General features: G+C 39.8%; 1 protein-coding gene across 1 annotated transcript in view; it reads left to right on the top strand.

Moving 5' to 3' along the window:
* Positions 1-22,404, top strand: part of adgrv1 (adhesion G protein-coupled receptor V1) — a 407,915-nt gene that overhangs the window by 267,502 nt on the left and 118,009 nt on the right. The window contains exons 70-73 of the mRNA XM_048593741.1: positions 1,384-1,839; positions 7,253-7,396; positions 11,745-11,916; positions 18,534-18,672. Of these exons, the coding sequence (XP_048449698.1) occupies positions 1,384-1,839; positions 7,253-7,396; positions 11,745-11,916; positions 18,534-18,672 (911 nt within the window). The remainder of the gene's footprint in view (positions 1-1,383; positions 1,840-7,252; positions 7,397-11,744; positions 11,917-18,533; positions 18,673-22,404) is intronic.

Genomic DNA, 22,404 nt, shown 5'->3' with positions numbered 1-22,404 from the left:
TGCTGCTTGGCCTGCTGTGTTCATCCAGCTCTACACCTTGTTATCTCAGATTCTCCAGCATCTGCAGTTCCTAGTAGCTCTGAACCAATCTCTGTGTCTGCTGTTTTCAAGGGCACTCCATAAGAGTGTGGTTTGTGAACTCTCACTCAGCAATGATAATGCTAATGGTTCAAATGATTTCAGAACACACACAATTTTCAGAGGCATGCTAGCTTCAGAATGTGGCATGTTTCATAGCTGATCAAAAGGGTTGTGAATTCTGAGGGAAATCTGTCCTGGAGTTGGAAGCCTTTTGACAGGTATATTTAAAAGATGTTGCTAATTTGGCATATCATTGTCGTGATTGTAACAAGGTTAGCCAAGTGGTCATCATCGAATGAGTTCCCTGATTGGGGCTGTTAATCTGGGCCAATCAGGGAGCCCTGACTGACAGATAAAAAGAGGAGCGTCAGACGTGCTGGCTCGGAGGGTGATGGACCAGTGTCAAGGACATGGTGATGGGATACTGGCCTCTGTGGAGTTATTTCAGTCGTAGTTAGTCGCTTTATGATAATTTAAGTATGATTTTATTGTGCTGCTTTGTGATAGAGCTTTGCTCTTAAAAGATGTGACTATTAGATTGACCAGCATTTTGAATTGTCAGGTGCATCAGCATGGATGAAGGGCACTTTTCATTGGGATTCACATTTTAAGGTGTTAGTTCGACCATGCAGTTCAATCTTCAATTTGATTGACAGATTAACCACCTTTCAGCCATTTGAAGCAGTCAGCATATGTTCTACTACTTAAAAGGTTACTATCTATCCAGTTCTGGAGATTTTGTTTACATAATTGTTCAATAAAATTTCACTATGAACACCTAGAGCTATTCTCCAATTTTCACCAGCTGATTCAGATCAGCAGCGATTGTTGATCAAGTTGTCAAGGCAAGTGTGTTTTGTTTCTATTGACAGTTTTATGAGCACCTATGTAGATTATTTTTTGAAAATGCTTTTGAATGTTTACTCATTTACTTATACAGTTTTATGACCACTTAAAATTATTTAGGTTTTTATTTTTTCAAATGGAGTTGTGCAATGTTTGTTACGTAGTTTTGAGTTCTTAAGAGGATTAGTGTTATTTTTCAAATTTAGTAAAGTAGGGAGATCTGCTCAATTTTCCCTAAAATGGTTCTATAGCATCTATTTAATGATTGATACTTATGAAATGCAATTAACTCTTGAAATATTTCAGCAGCTTTTGGAATGATACCAGGAATTTTTTTTTAAAACTGAAGGAAACATAGAGTCAGCATCTGAGATGCTGATGTTTAGTTGTCAAATTCATGCAACACATTTTTGCTTTCAGTTCAAATTACTAATTGTCATTTTTTTTGTTCTTAAGGTATATTGGTTGCTTCAGAGTGATTCTGATATGACAGGAGACTTTTTTGCAATCAATGGCACAGTCATAATCCTGGACATGCAGCTGAATGCAGAAATAAATGTTCAGCTGTTGGCTGATGATGTTCCGGAGTTAGATGAAGTTTACACAATGAGGCTGACTTCTGTAGAAGGTGGAGCTGATCTAAATGAGGGAAAAGACAGTTCAAGATTTCGGGTTCCTGCAAACGATGACCCTTATGGCCTGTTTGCTGTCTACTCAGAAGGGCAAACTGTGATTGTTGAAAATGACTTGAGTCGCTATTTTCAGATTAACATTACAAGACATGGTGGAACGTTTCAAGATGTGCTTGTGGAATATAAGCTCATATTTCATGGACAAGATGGATTTCTGGGGACTGTGGTTGTCGAAGATGGTGCTAGATTTGCTGTTTCCAGTGTTCCAATCTCAAATCAGGTGAGTGAGACAGCTTAAAGTGAAACAAGTACTTCAGCTGAACAAAGCCATCTGTTCTTGAACATCAGTGAGGACGTCGCTGCTTTACTGAGTTGGATGAACGCGAAGTAATTGTAATTGCAAACAACTATGTAAACATGTTCACCTTCTGCTTTCATTTCCTGCTGTCATGCTGAAGAGGCATGTAAGAATAGCATTCAGTCAAAATAGGTGTTGGACCTTGCACTATGTTTCCCTCTGATCAGAAAGTCTGTGAGGTGTAGCAGTAAGATTGCAAAGAATGGAAATGGTAAAGCATGTACTTTTGTTACACGGTTATGATGGAAAATTTGGACCCATGCAAATATAAGTGACAAAGTGATATCCTATAGCTCATTGCCATTGCTAGTGCTCCAGATTTCTCAACCTCTAGCAGTGGCTGACTTCATTCCCTACTTTCAATGGCTTTATTGTTCTGGGGAAGTAATGCTGTGGAAACATCTGCCTTGGGTTACTGACGTGAATCCGAAGTCCACATTTTCCACTTAATCTGACCACAAGTGAATTGGAGGGGGAGAAATCCTTATCTGTATCCTTATCCTTTTTTCTTTAATTGCCTCTGTGATATCTTCCATGCTTTGTTAGCATTTTTAACTACTTTATGATGATGTCACTGACATAATTTTAAGAGTAGATGTTGGAGAAAAAAATTAGATGTGAACTACCTAACTACAAGACAAAATAGACTCAGCAGAGGTGGTGGAACAGAGGTGTACAGTTAGGTGGGAGTTACTGCAAGAATCCATAACATTGATTCAGGATACTATGAAGTGTTATGGCACCAGGTCAAACTTGGACAAAGCAACCTGCTGATTACTACATAAACCCCACCTTTTCAACTACCCCCCCCCCACCCCACTTAAGATGATTTTTTGAAAATAACTGATGGGATGTGCGTGCTGTTGGTTAGACCAATGTTTATTGCCCATGTCATGATCCCAGCTGATATTTTTGAATAAGTCAGATTTGAGACTGAAAGTGGACATGATAAATCATGCGTTGTTTTGTTTTGCTTTTACAAAGTAGCCTCTTACTGAAACAAATGCCCTTAATTCTGCAGTTTTTTTTAATGATGAAACAAAAGTTTATTAACAAAAGAAATGAGCATAAACCATCTGCTTATGACATAATTAAATTTTCTTTTAGTCTTTACTGGGATGCAGGCGTCACTGGCTAGGCCAGCATTTATTGCCCATCCCTAATTGCCCAGAGGGCAGTTAAGGGCTAGCTACTTGCTGTGGGTCTGGAGTCACGTGTAGGCTATATCAGGTATGGTATAGTTTCCTGCCTTTTAACATGGTCATCATTAGACTTCTAATTCCAGATTTTTATAAAATTAAATTCCACCATCTACCATGGGAAGATTTGAATGTTACCTGGGTCTCTGGGTTAATACTTATGGGATACTAACATCATAGTATCACCTCTCCAGTACAACCCCAAAGCACTCCTTACAAATTAGAAGGAAAAATGGCAGCTTTTGTATGGTATTCAAAATATGCCCTGATACAGTACCCAAAAGGCACTTTGTCTATTACCTAAAAAGATTACTTGTACAGGACTCAAACCTAGTGCTAATACCTCACTAGATATAAGTCACCTGTGAGTCTAACATTGCTAGGATTGCAGATAGCTTCTTCCTGGAGCTTTTACACACTTGAACTTAAACCCATCTTGTAAGTAATCTTTTCAGGGTTTTATCCCAACACTTCTAGTCTGGGGCTAACACTGGCTCTTTTTTTTCTCTAAAGTGAGCAAGTTCATTATAATTCTTCCCTTCTTAAGAGCAATGGACAATATAGCCATCTTCATCCAAGGACTTCACAGCTCTGCCTAAAATAAAAGTAAACCAAAAGAAAAAGTCACCAAGCTATTGCTGTTGCACTTAAGCTTAAAAGAAAAAACAAATTCCAAAAATCTCAAACCATTCTGGATCTAAGAAGTTTAATGTAAGCAAAAAATGGTGCACAAAAGCCCATTAACTCTAAAGCAAAGCCTCAACATTTTTTTAAAAGTATGTGGCTACAGAAATACATCCAAGTTTATTATTAACTTCAGCCACACAGAAAACCCACAATATTAACTCAAGAACCAAAAAAGCCCAAACTTAGAATAAATGGTTTAAATATATATTATATATAAATCACATAGTTTACATATCCATCTTTGGTTACCATTGAGAAGGTGATGGTGAGCTGCCTTCCTGTACCATTACAGTCTGCTGTAGATTCACCCACAATGCCACAAAGGAAGGAGTTCCAGGATTTTGACCCAATAACACTGAGGGAATGGTGATATACTTATAAGTCAGAATGGTGAGTGACTTGGAGGGAACTTGCAGGTCATGGTATTCCCATGTATCTATTGCTGTTCGCTTTCCAGATGACGGTGGTTGTGGTTTTTGTAGGTGCTTTCTAAGGAGCTTTGCCATTAGTATATTGCCTCTTGTAGATGGCACACACTGCTTCTGATTGTTTGTGGTGGAAGGAGCGAACGTTTGTGGTTGTAGAGCCTATCAAACAAGCTGCTTTGTCCTCGATGGGATCAAACTTCTTGAGTGTTGTTAGAGCTGCACCCCTTCAGGCAAATGAGGAGTTTTCCATCACACTCCTGACTTGTGCCTTTTAGACAGTGGACTGTCTTTGGGGAATCAAATGGTGAGTTACTCATTGCAGGATTTCTAGCTTTTGACCCATTCTTGTAGCTATAGTATTTATATGGCTCATCTCGTTCAATTTCTGGTCAATGATAACATCCAGAATAGTGGAAGAATCATTAGTTGTAATGCTATTGATGCCAAGAGGTAATGGTTATATTCTCTCTTTTTGAAGATAGTCATTGTCTGGAACTTGTGTGGCATGGATGTGACTTGTAACTTGTCAGCCCAAACTGGGATGCTGTGCAGACCTTGCTGCTTCACTATCTTGGGAGTTGTAAATGGTGCTGAACATCGTTTAATCATCAGTGAACATCCCCATTTCTGATCTTATGATGGAGAGAAGGTCATTGATGAAGCAGTTGAAGATGGTTGAGCCTAGGACACTACCCCGAGGAATTTCTGCAGAGTTGTCCTGAAGCTGAGATGATTATCCCCCAACAACCAAAATTATCTTTCTTTGTGCCAAGTATGCCTCCAACCAGCGGAAAGTTCTTTCACGTCCACCCTTGCCCTGATTCCCATCAATACCAGTTTTGTTAGGGCTCCCTGATGCCACATGTGGTGAAATGCAGCCTTGATGTCAAGGGCAGTCATTCTCAACTCATTTCAGGAATTCAGCTCTTTTGTTCAATTTTGATATAAAGCTGTAATATGGTCAGGAGCTGAATGGCTGTAGTAGAATCAGAATTGAGCCTCAGTGACCAGTTTATTGCAAAACAAGGAGTTGATGGCTCCTTTCATCACTCTACTTGATGTTTAAAAATATATTGATGGGTGATAATTAGCCCGGTTGGTTTTGCCCTGCTTTTCATATACAGGACATCTCTGGACCATTTTCCACATTGTCAGGCAGATGCCAGTGTTGTAGCAGTACCTTACTTCTGGCAAAACACAAGAAGTCATTCACCAATGGCAAATTATTTAAGTAAACATGATTTAGCAGCTGACTCTTTATTCAAAGGCTTTAAGAACAAATGAGAGATTTTGATAGGGACACAGGGCATGTCACTTGGTGCTTCCACAGCAACAAGATGAATTGAGTCTTTGCGCAAACATGTCTTTCAACAACTATAGCAGGGCCTGAAGGACTATAAATGCTTCTCCCTACAGTTTGATAAATGCATTGATGTGACCCACACAACTCAGCTGATTATTTCTGTGCACAATGCTTTTAAGGACATAACTAACAAGGATTTCTCACTGTTTTGCCCCTTAAAGGATGAATATATCTCCAATAAATTCAAAAAGGTACAGACTCGAAAATAACACTCCAATCATGAAGCTGGTTCCATCACAACTGATGGTATGTCAGTGATGCTTGCTGCACATATGTGCTTTATGACATTTTGCAGAAATGATCCTGATATCCCCTCTTTTGTCAATTACCACTGTGTAATCCACCAGCAAGCATTAGTGAATAACATTATGGACTTTTCCCATGTCACAAAAGTTATTGTTAAAATTGTAAACTTGATTTGAGCAAGAGTCCTTCAGCATTGCTTCTTTAGATCCTTACTTTTTGAACTTGATGCTGTTTATGGTTAGTGAGGCTAGTCAAATTGAGGGAAGGTCCTGTGACCATTTTTTGCTCTGGTGCCTGAAATCTTTTCTTAAACCGTGGAATGAAAGAAACATCAGCATGCAATGTTGTGAAGAAAATACCAGAAAAAAATCAGACAAAAAGTTCAGACAAAAAAAAAGATTGTACTGAGAATACTGTGCCCACCTGAGAAAGTTAGCAGAGGAATTCAACAGGTGATTTCAGGAATTAGATGTGATGGAACAAATTAGAATGTTTGTCTCAAATCCATTCTTTCAAGTAGATATTGGTGGGTTGACTACTGAATTCTATCAGGTGTTTGATTTACAAAGCTATGGGGTTAATATGGAGATAATTACTATACAAAATAATACTGAACTGATTAATAGACAGTGATTTTGGGGACTCGTAAACAGAGAAAAAGTACCCACTCTTACTTTAACTGCACATACCTCTGTGAGATGATATTCTCCCAATGAAGAGAATCAAGTCCGAGTATTGCACTCACCTCACAGCTGATGGTCAGTATATGACTAGCAGTCTCAAAATACAACCCAGACTTCAAGGCACTGTCAGATCATGTGTAGCCACAAGTGTCACACTGAGACTTGGTGAGTAGAGAAAAAAATGGACAATTATATTTACTTGGTTTTAAATTTATCTTGTGGTAAAAATAAATTGTTTCTTCTATATAAGTGGCAAGTGCTGTGTTGCGCATAAATTCAAAAAGTGATCTTATGTTTATAAAGATTTGAGACCACTTGGTCTAGAAGGGCAAGGGCTTCAAATAAATGGGAACACCACCAGCTGCACTTCCCCTCCAAACCGCTCACTATCCTGAATTGGAAAGATGTCATCATTCATTCAGTATCGTTGGGTCAAAGTTCTGGAATTCCCTACCTAACAACATTGCAGTCCACTTGGTGTAAGTGCAGCAGTTCAAGCATGCAGCTCATCTCCACTTTCTGAAGGGCAAATAAGAATGGGCTATAAATTCTGGCTCAGCAAGCAGTAGCCATATCGCATGAAAAATAATTTTGCGATGCTGCACTGAAGTATCCTGCAGCTTGTCACACACGTAAGACTGCTATGGTAAGGCAGTGGAGTAGTGGGCGTTCATTTCTATCAATCGAGTGTGATTATTAATTAATATATATCTACTTTTGACATTGTAGACATTCCTTGGACTGGATTTTAATCTTTCTATTGAATTAATAAATGCAAGTCTTTTGAATGAAAATCCTTCCGTTCCTCCACGACTGTTCACTGGGACTAACTCTGCCACTATATTTGTCCCAGAGGAAGCAGCAAATTCTGAGGTAACTTTTTTTTAAACATGTATAATTTTGGATTGAATATCTTGTTATTTGTTGAGAGGAGAAGTTGATTGGTTAGAGACTACATTATCATGTTGTTGATTCTAAGACCTTGTGCTTCTTCCTCTGATCTGTGTTTGCAGAATTTTAATACTGATCCGTGCAATATGAGTGAAAAAAATTATCTACACATTGTAGTATTGCGAACTCTGTCACCAGAGTTCAATCATTTTCGTTCTGCTCAACCAGACAGTAATTGATTCTCCTTTTGCAGGAGATACAAATTTGAGTCACACAACAGCTTGTGTTGAATCTAGACACAACATTAACTGTTTCAAGGAATGCCCACTTTGAGTTTGATTTCAACTTCCAATATTTCTCAAAAGAAGTCAGTGAATTTCAGAGATAGTAAGAACTGCCGATGCTGGAGTCGGAGATAACACAGTGTGGAGCTGGAGGAGCACAGCAGTGAAGGCAACATCAGAGGAACAGGAAAGTTGATGTTTTGGGTGGGGAACCCTTCTTCAGATCTTTCTCCAGCCAGCAGGCAAGAGCTCTATCCCTGGGATTAAATACTGCCCACTAAGTTACCTGACTAAGTGCTTGATCAAAAAGTTAGCTTTTTAAGAGTATTTTAAAAAAGAAAGAGGGATGGAATGTTGAAGGGAGGGCATTTCAGGATTCTGAACGTTGTGCTCCTGATTGTCAGTTGGTGAAGGATGAAACCAGTTTCCACCTTTGTTCAGTGTACGTTTATCCAGAGTGAAACATTGCTATTATCAAACCTCTGAACTCAGCCACGCACCACTGTGCATGTCAGCAGTAACAATACAAACAATGCCCTCCATTTGGATATAGTTAACCACAATTGGCATGCAATAAGCATTGAGTATATGTGACAAAAGCCACAACCAAAAGTAGAATGAATGAATAAATAACTAAGAAAAAGAAATTGAACCAGAGGCAAAAATTAGATGAGCACAGATATCTTGGAGGATTGTAGATCTGGAGGAGTTGGGGAGGATGAGGCCATTGAAGGATTTGAAAACCAGGTTGAGGACTTTAAAATTGGGATATTGGTTGACTTGGAGCCAGTGTAGGTTAGCAAGCACGTAAGAAACAGAAACTATTGCCAGTTCAAAAAATGACAGCAGCGTTTTGGATTACCTTATTTATGTACTATAGATAATATTCTATCCTAAATAAATGAAGATATTGTCTCAAAGTTTGTTTAGATCATTCCATTTTTAATCAAATCATTCAGTTATGTGTTTGTAATCTTCATTTATCTGTATCTAATATATTTGGAATGCAAAGATGGGACTCCTTACTACATTTACAGATTAAGTCTTAATAACTGGGTGACCAACTGAAGTGCATTGCAAAAGTTAAGTCTAGGAATAATGAGTGTTTAGACAGGAGTTGAGCTGTGACAGAGCTGAAATCAGGTGATGCTACAGACACGCTAACAGCCAGTCACAAGAGATGGCACAAATGTGAGATTAGAAGCTCCTCTCCAAATTAGATGTGATCTCAAGTAGATCGCTTTAATCGGTGTTGCTAGGGAGAGATGAAGTAGGTGGTTTGGGGTGGAGCTTACAGTAAGGATGGTAAAAATCAGTTTAATCTTCCTAATATTTAACTAGATAAAATTTCTACTGGTTCTCTACAGGATGTCAGAAAATCTGATAATTTAGCAACAGTGGAGGATTTGACAGAGGTCGTGGTTGGGCAGTGCTGGGTGTTTACAGCAGACATGTGAAAATAATGCTGTGTCTTTAGATCTAACTGAAGGGCATTTTTTTATACAATTGATAATGAAGTCAGAACAAAAAGAGAAGCCATTGCAAGTCATTCTCTTATTATGATTTAAGAGATAAGAATTGAACAAGGCAAGAATAGTCCTACAAGATAGATAACAGTGGAGAGGCATTAAATGAGGAAGGGGGTGGCCAATTGTATCAAGGGCTGCAGCAGCTCAATAATGGAAAGGAAGGAAAGCTTACCTTTGTTGCAGTTAATTAGTTGTCACAATGTTATTTGTGACTTGCTAAGCGATGTTATGGTGCAGTCGTGGGAGCAGAAACCTGATCGGAGGGATTTAAATGTGGATAACCATTTGTAATATCAGCCAAGATGGGGACTAGGAGGAGAAATTGGGAAGTTTTGTTGGAATTGAATGAAAGGAGGTAATTTTTGTGGCCAAAATGAGCTCAGAAAAGGCATGAGGTGAGACAGGAGTGTGCGATGTAAACTGAAAGATTTATACACATACATAATATAATTTATTTTAAGTTTGGATTTTTGAGTTTTGAATTGATGATGTGGGTTTTTTCTATCGAAAGAGTTAATGATTAATGTGTAGGTATTTCTGTAGTCATGGTGATTTGTTTTAAAACAGCTTGATGGAATAGCTTTCGGAAATAATGGGTTTTTATTTACATAATGAAGGTTTATGAGTGAGCAGTGTAAACGATTGTACATCAAGGTTTCTGTCAGAAAATTTTGGAATTTTTTAAGCTTAGGAAATACATCCATAGCTTGACAATAAAGGTTTTTTTTAGTTTCAGTTTGATGCAGCCCTGCAGAAGGTCTTAGATGAAGATGCTCAGAGAAAGGGAGAAGGAAAAAGTTACCTTACAGCAAGAAATTTAGCATAAGTTTCAGACCAGAAGTGTTTAAATGAAACTCTGACAAGGCTATTTGAAGCTGAGAATGTTTAAATTTGGGTGTATGAAAGCTCTAGGTAAAGACAATCAGACTTTTTAGACTGGGCGTTGACATCACACTTAAGTTAAGCTTCTTATCAACATATTAGTGAAAGGAATTCTTCTCTGGTGTGAGTAATGTACAAGTGATCATTTTAGCATTTGTGAAGATGTGTTTTTGGGATTAATAATATTAGATCTATTAATGTGTGTTACAAAATCTCTAAACTTATGTATAAATAGTTTGGATTTACTTATTTTATCTTCATTTCTGTTATGAAATAATCTGTTTTTATTATTAAAATGAAATCTATAAAATCGAGAGCTTAAGTTTGAGTAAGCCACCACCTGATTAAAACCAAAACTAAACAAAATATGATCTATCAAGCCAGCTTTCTGTCTGGGATTTGACTTGCACAATATTAACATCAGCTGGGAACATAACAAGAGAAACTGGAGTAAGTTGTGAATTCAAGGCTAGGGGAGGGGGAGCATTAGTAGAAGTTTGCCCTGTGGGCTAGTGGAAGTGAGGGCAAGACAGAGGCAGCTGATCAAGTCGCCTTGATCTTACAAAGATGCCTATGAGTTCTTCACACTGTTTGTTGGAGCTGAGGGTAGAGGGGATGGGCAGAGGGTTTAAGAAGAGGTTTACAGTTAAAAGAAGAAGATGGGGTAACATGTTGTATAACAAGATGACACTGATACAGTGAAAAGCAATTGTAGCAACTGAGAGGAGGACCTGAGGGTGATCTGGGGGCTCAGTCAGATCTGGCAGTGGCTGATTAAACCGCTTGTCTGCCATATCCTTTTAAGTCTCCATCCATTGGTACTAAAAGGAGTGGAGATAAGGGCCATACAGGTAAACAGCTGGGGTGAGAGAACACTGTTGTTTTTATAACTGGTCATCAAACGTGGAGTGAATGTGGGATTTATTCAATCCATAGCTACAAAAATAATATGATTAATGGAGAACCTAATGCTAGACAGTTGGGACTTTGAAAGTGTAGTTGTAAATGAATGAGGGGGTAGTGATTTTTCAAGAGACAGAAACAGAAGGATTTATTGTTGGGATGTGAAAATGGAATGTGGATGATATGTGATAGAAGGAAGTGATCCAATATAATCTTAGCTGTGATTGATTCAATGGGACTGACAGGATAGAATAGGCAAAAGTTGCATTTATGGTTTGAATACTGAAAACTCATTGGAAACTTTGGTAACCTTAAATGTTTGGAACAAAGGAATAAATTCTACTATTTAAAACAAAAAGGCTAGATTTGCAATTTATTGGGATGAAAGTCTAGGTTTTTATTTGAAAAATTTTGGGACCTCTGACTGAATAACTAGATTATCTGTTCAAGAATTTAATAAATGCCACACTATTGTCTACTGCGTAATTTTATTCTGGCATATCACACTCTGCAGCAATACTTTCAAGTGATTTATGAATTCTAAGTGAATTTGAAATGCAAAAATTGTTACCTAGAGTAACAAAAGTATACTTTTTTTTGTTTTGTACAGAATGCATATGTAAGAAATGGACATCTCTTTTTGATGCTGATTGTAATTAATTCCTTAAAGCCTCAGCAGTTTTGCAGTTGTCAAACGTTATTGTGGTTGTTGAATGTTATTATTCTTTTTAGGTTGGCTTTGAATCTTTGATTCTTGAAGTATCAGATGTTTCCGCTGGTACCTGTAGTGCCACAATAACACGAAATGGTGTCTATGGAGTTGTAGTTGTAGAGTGGAGCAGTGGCTACCCTCATGGTATGACTCCTACTCGATTTACACCTGGTAATATCAAACCTGCATTTGGTAAGTGCCATTGATGAAAGTTTATCGTATTTAATCGAGAGATGTGTGATTGATAAAAGCAGTCTGACTTTACTTTCCTCACATATCTATCTCATGGAGCAGAAATTTCTGTTTTTTCAGGCCTGGTACCTATAGTGGCTCAGGAACTGAAGCTGTGAGTAGGAACAGAGGAATGTAGGAACACAATAGTAGGAGTGGGCCATTCAGCCTGTCGACTCTGCTCCATCATTGAATACAATCATGACTGATGGAGCGCTTCAGTACCTTTCACCCACACTATACCCAAACCCTTCGCACAATTGATGATCAGAAATCTGTCAGCCTCTACTTTAAATATACTCGAAGACAAAGCTTCCATAGCCCAATGGGGTAGAGAATTCCAAAGATTCATAAACCCATGAGTCACAAAAAAACTCCTCATCTCAGTCCTGAATGGCATTTAAATTGTGTCTCCTGGTTTTCAACTCTGTAAACAGTGAATACATCTTACCTGCAACTGCTCTGTCCCTTTTTAAGTCTTTTGTAGTTTTCAATGAGATCACCTCTCATCCTTGGAAACTGTAGAGAATGCGGCCGAGTTTAACTAATCTCTCCTCAAATAATAGTCCTTTCATGCCGGGAACAAGTGTGGTGAACCTTTGCTGCCCCTTCCCCACACCGCCACATGGCGATAATATCCCTCCTGAGATGTGGAGAGTGCTTGCTGAACAGCCAAGGAAGGACAGGATCGAGTATGCAATGTGTCAGTGAGGACTTTCTATTTAAAGAGACCCTGGCAGGAGTATGAGTGTTTGCAGGAAGTCCTGCTTGTGAAACATTCAGAAAGGTGGACAATGGAGGGAGGACTTCAGAAGTCTGTCACCCTTGGATTTTAGACCCTATCCTGAAGGATAAAATGGAGGACGAGCTGAAAGATAGAAGCAAAGTCATTATCCCTGAGTATGGGTGGAAGAGGGAAGCATGACGAAGCCAGTGTGGTTGGAAGCAGGACGAGAGCAGCAGGAGTGTGCAGTCCAGGAATTGGATATACCGGAAAAAATTTAATACTCTAGTTAGGTCCAGCAATGTGAGTGTCTTACCATTTTCAAGTGGTGTCCATTTCACTCTGATTTCCCTTGCATTCTCCTGCACAACATTTCTCACTTTTCCACAAACTTGTTTCTTCCCAGCCACCTCATCAAATCTCCAACTCTGTGGATGCTACATAGACTTATTGCCTTCTTGCACTTATCCCTTACTGTCACCCCCTTAAATCTTATCATTTCTTTTTCAGCATACATTTCATTTCTCACTTGTTTACTGCATTACAGCACTAACAACACTTTGAAAACACTTAATTAGCTGTAAAAAATGTTGTTAAAGCACTGTTTAAATGTAAGTCTTTATATTTACGTAACTCACTGCCTTAAAGAGAGGCCATCAATTCAGGGAGCTGCATGGAATCAGGGTGAACTTTCTACCATCACCACCTGACTTCATTGGAGGAGGAGATCCTGGAGTTTGTCAAATTGGAGCACACACGCAGTATCAGTGATGGAAAACTAGTGTGTGGCCCACAGGTACTGTCACTTAACACCGAACAGTCGCTCATGTTGTGTTGATGTCACAGCTCTCTGAACTGTCACAATATGAACCATCCTGAGTTTATATCCTTCCTCGGTGTCAGCACCAATTCATGTCTTTGATCTCCTGCACAATCTTCAGAGGTGGAGACAATGAGGGAGTAGTGTGAGGAAAGCTCGGGGGAGAGAAAATATTCTGAGAATGGATTGTCACAAGACCCATTCATATCCTGTACAGCTGCAGATACTTACCTTGGTGGGCCCTGTATTAGAAACAGCTAGGTTTTCAAATTGTGATGTTCCTATCATATGTGAGCTGGATCCAGTGATGGTGAAGTGTCAGTGTTGAGAGAGCTTCCTCCAGACTGTCCAGAAGACCCAAACTCTGCTTGGCCAGACGTAGCAGTTGAGCCTCAGCAAACATGTATGATAAAGGAACTTCTGGAGCTTCAACATGCTTTGTGTGTGCATTCCAGAGGCAATACACACCCTTGGAGAGAGATTGGAGGAGTCAATCTCTATTATCTGTGCTGTGATCACGAATATTAGCTCTGATATCCAGCTCTGTGGAAAGAGTAGTCTCCTGCATGGAACATCAGGCATGGCAGACCACTGATTGCAGACAGAATTAGATCAATGGTCAACGCAGTCTGTTCTTCACTTTACACAAGGTGGAGCAAAAGCCTGGCCTTGGTAGATCAGTGCTTCACTGATGTGCAGCCTAGTGCTCTGCAGCTTTTACCAACAGGGGAGTGTAAGTAAGCATTGGAGACGTGCTGGAAAAATGGCAAATGCCAGTGGGAAACTTTTCAAGGCACCTCACTTCTCATTCCTTCATTGCACATCCCCTCCACAGGTTGGGGCTGTTTTTAACAGGGCTTCCATGGAGACCAAAACCCAGATGATCTCCACCACAAGAGCAAGAGAATGAGCAGTCTGCTTCCAGCTCAGTTGATTCCATTGTTTTATAATAATAATACACAATTGAGCAAAGAAATGATAGATGTATAAGGACACTCACTTAGGTATTTATATCAATGTAAATCGAGGTATAATGATTATTTTGCTGAATTTTGTTGCCTTCCCAGTCACCCAGGATGGTAGCTCTCAGGTAAATGATCTCTGTTTGAGGGGGAAGGAGTGAGAATGTACTGATCAACTGGCTGACTGACTGTAGGAATACGATAGATCATTGGTTTGGTGAGGGAGTGAGGTGCATAGATTTTCCAAAAGAACTCTCAAATGTTTGCACATGTACATACCAGCTGACTTATGCATATTGAAAACTGTTAATTGTATATTAGTAGTGTTTATTTTTATGGAATTTCTTGGTATAAGCTGGTGATTCACTTGAACCCTTAACAACGCAGACTGAAGCTGTAGTTGTGTAACTGTAAATTAATACAAAAGCATGAAGAGTAATCCTTCAACTGACATTCTGTAATATCATGCAAGGGGTGCTTCCAGACCTGAATCATAGCTTGAACAACTCAATAACTTACCCTGGTGATCATTTGGCTCCTGAGTTATTTCTCCTTTGGTTCAGTGAAAATGGTTCCTCACAGGATTTAACAATGAGATCTTCTGTGGATAGCCTTTATCTCCCATGAGTCAAATGCTGGGGCCGTGAAGTGGCTTAGAAATCTACTGGAGATGTAGATGATGGAGAATGGATCATGAAACCTCCTGGTTATCTGGTGCAGACATACATGAAGACCTTGCAATCCTAACAAACCACCTGGACCACCTGGGCATGGAAGTCGTTCCAATTTGTGAAGACTCCTGGCTGATCTGAAGGCACCTTGATTGCTACATCATACAATCATTCACCCCACTGGGTTTGAGTGACCTCGTCTGTGTTAATGTTGCTGTGCTTATGGCCTTGGCAAACACATTATTGGTGACCTGGGTGGTATATGATAGGAGACCATGACATCCAGGAGATATCTCCAACAGATGTTGGAAGGATCTGGAGGTAAAGAATTTGAGGATTTGCGAATCTTGTTGATCACTATGTATTTTAAGGAGGCTGCAGGTGGTCTGAAACAAACTGCCATAAGAGACTGAGCCTCCTGAGGCGCTGTTGCTCTATCATATAGAGAAAATTTGCCCTCTGCCTGTAGACCTTGTGGTGAATCATAGAATCCATACAGTATGGATGCAGGCCATTCAGCCCATCAAACCTACCGAAGCCGACCCATCAAAGCCGACCTTCCGAAGAGCATCCTGCCCAAACCCACCTATCCTATCCCTGTAACCCTGCATTTCTCATGGCTAATCCACCTAACCTGCATACCTTTGGAGCATGGGAGGAAACCGGAGAACCTGGAGGAAATCCACGCAGACACGGGGAGAATGTGCAAATTCCATACAGGCAGTTGCCTGAAGGTGGAATCAAACCCGGGTCCCTGGCGCTGTGAGGCAGCAGTGCTAACCACTAACCACTGTGCCTTCCTGGGTCAAGAGCTTTGATCTGGAGCTCTCTGCCTGTCCACTCTGCCCTGTGGTGTGTTGTGCGGCTATGCAGGAGCCAGTTTCACCGGTGGCATTGGTACTCTGGTCCTGCTGCTGCGGCTGTGACAGATCCAATGGCTATTCCTCAGAGGGCCAGGCTACTGCTGCATGCAGGACTCCCTTGTTGCAGAGAATAGCGACAGTAAGGAATTTGAGACGCCGGCGCGTATTCTCTGAGGCACTCTTAATATCAGGGCTTTGCTATTGATTCTCAGAGCAGTGATTTCAAGCTGACAGAACTAATCCTGTCAACACATGTTTTACACTGTGCTAGCCAGGGGCTTTTATAGTGCACTAAAGTAGCCAATTTCTGTCAACTTCCTCCTGAGCAGTCACCTCATGATGCTGCACCCCCCCCCCCCACCATGAACGGGTGTCCCACATTCGCCTACAAACCTGCCGAGGTTAAATCCAGAGCTGGACAGGACAATGTTGGATCCATGCTGCTTCTCAGGGATTTTATTCACCGTGCCCATATCCTTGCCTGCTTTCTCCTGATCATTTAGAATTCCCTCATATATTCATCTCAAATGCAGGCATCAAATAATTATGCTTGACCCTTTAAAAGAGACCCACAGAATCAATTCCATGGGATCAATTAAAAGGTTTGTACCATTCAAGAGAAACTGGTTGATCTGTGTCAAAAGTGTGAACTTAAAATTGTGTGGAGTTATTAGGGATGCTGTCTGGACAGATGAACCAAGCTCACTCCATTGCTGGTCTTAGTATGTTTAGTAGCCTTCGGTCATCTAGGCTAATATACAAAAGCTATTGATATTTTTAACATGCTAGATTTTGAATTTTGAACTACACGTTTTGTGGACCAGACTCCTGTTTTCTTAGATGGCCGTGCTGGTCTAGAATTAGAGTCGTAGCATTGTTACAGTGCATAAGGTATCTACAAAGGAATTATATTTTAATATTCCACAGACATGCTTGGACCTCAGGATATCAATTCCTCAAGTTGCATTGTTGCATGCATTTGTACAAGAAGGTTCAATATTCACACCGTAAGCTTTATAAAATGTCTCTAAATTTCTGTAAAATTCGTAGGATTACCCTTATTTCATGAACTGAAAACTAGAGTCATAGAGATGTACAGCACGGACACAGACCCTTTGGCCCAACTCATCTATACCGACCAGATATCCTAAATAAATCTCATTCCAATTGCCAGCATTTGGCCCATATCCCTCTAAACCCTTCCTATTCATATACCCATCCAGATGCCTTTTTAAATGTTGTAATTGTACCAGTCTCTACCACTCCTTCAGCAGCTCATTCCATACACGCACCCACCCTCTGTGTGAAAAAGGTGACCCTTAGGTCCCTGTTAAATCTTTCCCCTCTCACCTTAAACCTATGCTGCCCAGTTTTGGACTTCCCCACTCTGTGGCGAAGTCCTTGGCTATTCACCCTATCCATGCCCCTCATGATTGCATAGACCTCTATAAGGTCACTCCTCAGCCTCCAACACGCCAGGGAAAATAGCTCCAGCCTGTTCAGCCTGTCCCTATAGCTCAAACCCTTCAACCCTGGCATTATCCTTGTAAATCTTTTTTGAACCCTTTCTAGTTTCACAATGTCCTTCTTGTACCAGGGAGACCAGAATGGCACACAGTATTCTAAATGTGGCTTAACCAATTTCCTGTACGGCCGCAACATGACCTCCAAACTGCTATACTCAATGCACTGACCAATGAAAGCAACCATATCAAATGCCGCCTTCTTCACTATCCTATCCACCTGCGCATCCACTATCAAGGAACTGTGAACCTGCACTCCAAGGTTTGTTTGTTCAGCAACACTCCCCAGGACCTTACCATTAAGTATATAAATCCTGCCCTGACCTGCTTTTCCAAAATGCAGCACCTCACATTTATCTAAATTAAAATCCATCTGCCACTCCTCAGCCCATTTGGCCCATCTGATCAAGATCCTGTTGAAATCTGAGGTAACCATCTTCGCAGTTCACTACACCTCCAATTTTGGTGTCATCTGCAAACTTACTAACCGTACCTGCTATGTTCACATCCGAATCATTGACGTAAATTACGTAAAGCAGTGGACCCAGCACCGATCCTTGTTGTGCATCACTGGTCCCAGGCTTCCAGTCCAAAAACCAAGCCTCCACCACCAGCCTCTGCCTTTTGCCACCAGCCTCTGCCTTCTAAGTCAACAAAGGGACAGTTAAAGGACTGTAATTGATAAAAGCTGAAGTCCCTAAGGTAAAATACCAAGGCTAATTGGATAAATACAGCAATCATTCACTCAAAGTCGACATTGATTAAGGACAGAACTATTGGTGATGGTTTTCTGATGCAATCTGTCAGTCATGCGAGCATAAAGTTGCTACGTTTATTGGAATCTTAGAAATATTTCTGCATGATTTCAATTTTAGAAACAATTTCTAATTCTTTAACATTGTTGATTTATATGTGTAAACTGGTAATAGTTGATCCGTATGTGACACCATTATGTTTTGTCCTTTGCATTATGTTCTAAAATTTGTTTTATGACTTAATTTTTACTTTACATAAGGTTCTGTTGTCCTTTTGCACGGTGAAAAAAGCAAGCAAGTGTTTCTTACTGTACCCACTACCAACTTTACGGGAGTAGAATCATTCGCAGTACATCTGACGGCAGTGCATAGTAATTCTTCTGGTAAAGCTGAACTAAGGTAAAGTCAACCAGTTGTATAGAAATTTTTCATGATTGATAATTATACTTGTCTATAGCATTCATTGTTGATTTATTTTGTAGCTATTGCTTGTAGCTACTTATGAATTCAAGTCAATTGTTGACCATCAAACTAATGTGCAATGCTATCACATATACTGTGAAATTTATTTGCTTTATAGTGTTACAGTCTGCTTGGGGGCTCATAAAACAAAAGAATTAAATTGACTGTGACCCACAAATTCATAAATTGCCAAGGAAAATTTCACATTTTGTAACTCAAACATTAACGTGAATTAGAAACAACTTGAACTAAACATAAATTAATGATAAATTGTAACTGAAATGAGCTGCACTGCTGAGGAACACTAGATGTAAGAAAGACACATCTCACTCATCATCTGGGCAGTCCATTGCACTGATTGGGGCACTGATTTCAGCCACATTTGTCTTCTGAGCTTGGACCTTCCTTGAGGAGTTATCTAGTACTTTTCATTCAAGTGTTTAGCCAACACTCATATCTCAGCTCTTGTCAGTCTTGGTAAAAACAGAAACAAAGAAACAATGAGGAGTAGCCCATTCAGCACTTTGAGAGTCGTCCATCATTCCATATGATTGTGACTGATTCTCTCTCTCTCAATGCCATATTCCCGCTTTCTCCCAAATGCCTTGATTACTCTAAAAGCATTCTCTATCTCTTGAAAATGTTCAGTGATCTGGCTTCCACAGCCTTCTGTGGTAGAGAATTCTACAGGTTCGCTTACTTTTTGAGTGAAGAAATTTTTCCTCATCTCAGTCTTAAATGGTCTATGCTGTATCCTGAAACTGCATCCCTTTGTTCGAGACATCATTCCTGCATCTTATCTGTCCAGCTTTGTTAGAATTTTATGTTTCAATCAGATTGCTGCTCATTCGTCTAAACTCTAATGAATACAGTCCAGTTGAACCATTCTGTCCTCATAGGGCAGTCTACCATCTCCAGTATCAGCCTAGTGAACCTCTGCTGCACTCCCTCTATAACAAGAATATACTTTCTCAGGTAAGTTCTTGATTACAAATAGGATGAAAGATTATCAGGGATATGCAGGGATGTAGAGTTAAGATTAAAATCAGATCAGCCATGATCTCATTGAATGGCAGAGCAGGTTTGAAGGGCCGAGTGACTTAGTCTTATTCTAAATTTGTGCGTTTGTATGTTCGTAGAGAGACCAAAACTGCACAAAATACTCAAGGTATGTTCTCACCAAGGCCCTGTATAACCCCAATGCATTCTGGTTTGCAGAAACAGGTACCTCTACGCCTCCTACCCTGACTCCATTTGCTACATTTCACCATGTCTTGGCAACATTACATGGTGCAAACCATAGTAAAACCAACTGAATGTGAACATTAATGTTTAAGTTTTTGAGAGCCCCAAGTTGTATGCATATGAGTGTTTTTTTTTATTGCTAGCTAATTCACTTCTTTTCACTGTTCTCAAAATACTTTTCTCAGCCTTTACAGTTTTCCTGTGTCTTTCTTTAAAATATTGCTTTGTATTTTTCATTGCTTTAAAGCCTGTTTTGGATTTTGTGCAATCAGGACGCTGGACTAGCCACTTGCAAAAGCTCCAAGTTTTGTTTTTTGATTTATTTTGTCTGGTTAACTGTGTCTGGAACAACATTGCTGAAAATCGATCTGGCTTTCATTCCTGGAAGCTGTAAGCAGGAATCCAAAGTGACCTCCCCTCATGAAATCATCTTAGGATTTTTTTTAACTTTTCCCACCTTCTCAGCAATACCCTCTGGTCATTTTTTTATCATCAATATTTTCCTCTCATTCCAGTTTCTCTGGGAGGTTACAAAGTGGGCTCTGTTATTAAACATCTAGTGAGCTAAATTATCATCTACAATTACCAAGGATTCCTTTATTGTAGAAATTTTATGGTCTTTCAGGTGAGACTTTAATGCCAAAGAACTGCTAATTTGAATTCATCTATACGTTGCCCACTGAGTCTGTTCCACCATTCAATGAGATCATGGTTGACATGACTTTCCCACCTTAGAACATATATAGAACATAGAACATTACAGCGCAGTACAGGCCCTTTGGCCCTCAATGTTGCGCCGACCTGTGAAACCAATCTGAAGCCCATCTAACCTACACTATTCCATTATCATCCATATGTTGATCCAATGACCATTTAAATGCCCTTAAAGTTGGCGAGTCTACTACTGTTGCAGGCAGGGCATTCCACGCCCTTACTACTCTCTGAGTAAAAAACCTACCTCTGACATCTGTCCTATATCTATCACCCCTCAATTTAAAGCTATGTCCCCTCGTGCTGGCCATCACCATCTGAGGAAAAAGGCTCTCACTGTCCACCCTATCTAATCCTCTGATCATCTTGTATGTCTCTATTAAGTCACCTCTTAACCTTCTTCTCTCTAATGAAAACAGCCTCAAGTCCCTCAGCCTTTCCTCATAAGACCTTCCCTCCATACCAGGCAACATCCTGGTAAACCTCCTCTGCACCCTTTCCAATGCTTCCACATCCTTCCTATAATGCAGCGACCAGAACTAAACGCAATACTCCAAGTGCGGCCACACCAGAGTTTTGTACAGCTGCAACATGACCTCATGGCTCCAAAACACAATCCCTCTACCAATAAAACCTAACACACCGTACACCTTCTTAACAACCCTATCAACCTTGGTGGCAACTTTCAGGGATACCTTTTCCCCATAATCCTTAATTCCCTAATTGATTAAAAATTTATCTCAGCCTTGAATGTACTTAACAATTCTGCCTCTACAGCCATCTATGGTAAAGAATATCACAGATTCTCCACCCTCTGAGAAAAAAAATCTTCATTTTAGTCTTTAATGGATGACCTCTTACTCTAAAATTACACTGTCTTGCCGTAAACTATCCCAAAAAGGGGAAACAACATCTCCACATCTATTCTGTCAAGCTCCATAAGTACCTGATATGTTTCAATTAGGCCTCCTCTCATTCTTCAACACTCCAATGAGTAAAGCCCATCCTACTCATTTCTCCTCCTAAGCAAACTCCTCAATCCTAGGATCAATCTGGTGAACCTTGTCTGGACTGTCTCCAATGCTCATATATCTTTGCTTAGATGAGGGGACCAAAACCAATCACCATATTTGCCTTCCCTATTATCCACTGAACTTGAATGCTAGATTTCTGTGATTCATGATGAGGATTCTCAAATCCCTGTTCTATAGCTTTCTGCAATTTTTCTCTATTTCTCTGAGGCCTATCTCTTCTTTTTTCCGTATTTAAAGTAGCAGTTACTATCTGATTTTATGTCATTTGTTAGTCTGCCTCATAGTTTATTTTCACCTGTTTTTGATGATCTTTTGTTGACTTTTAAAAATTTCCAATCCTCTGAGTTTCCACTAGTCTTCACCACATTGTATGTATTTTCTTTTCATTTTCACTTCCCTGGTTAACCATGATTGGTTTATTTCCTTGCTCGAAACTATTATCATTATTCCTGGGATATATCTTGGCTGTGAATCATAAACTATTTTATTAAATGTGTGCCATTGTTCCTCAGCCATATTTTCTGCTAAATGCCTTTCCCAGTTCATTCTAGTGAACTCTGCCATCATTTGTATGATATTATCCTTATTTAAGTTTAGCACAGTTGTTTTTGACCCAGGTTTCTCAATCGCAAACTGTGATGGTCACAATTCCCTTGGTATCTTTTTTACTCTGAGGTTA

Source organism: Rhincodon typus, chromosome 3 (genome assembly GCF_021869965.1).
Source record: "Rhincodon typus isolate 14 chromosome 3, sRhiTyp1.1, whole genome shotgun sequence".
Taxonomy (NCBI): domain Eukaryota; kingdom Metazoa; phylum Chordata; class Chondrichthyes; order Orectolobiformes; family Rhincodontidae; genus Rhincodon; species Rhincodon typus.
Note: the sequence above shows the minus strand (reverse complement) of the source record. Positions and strands in the feature narration are given on the sequence as shown.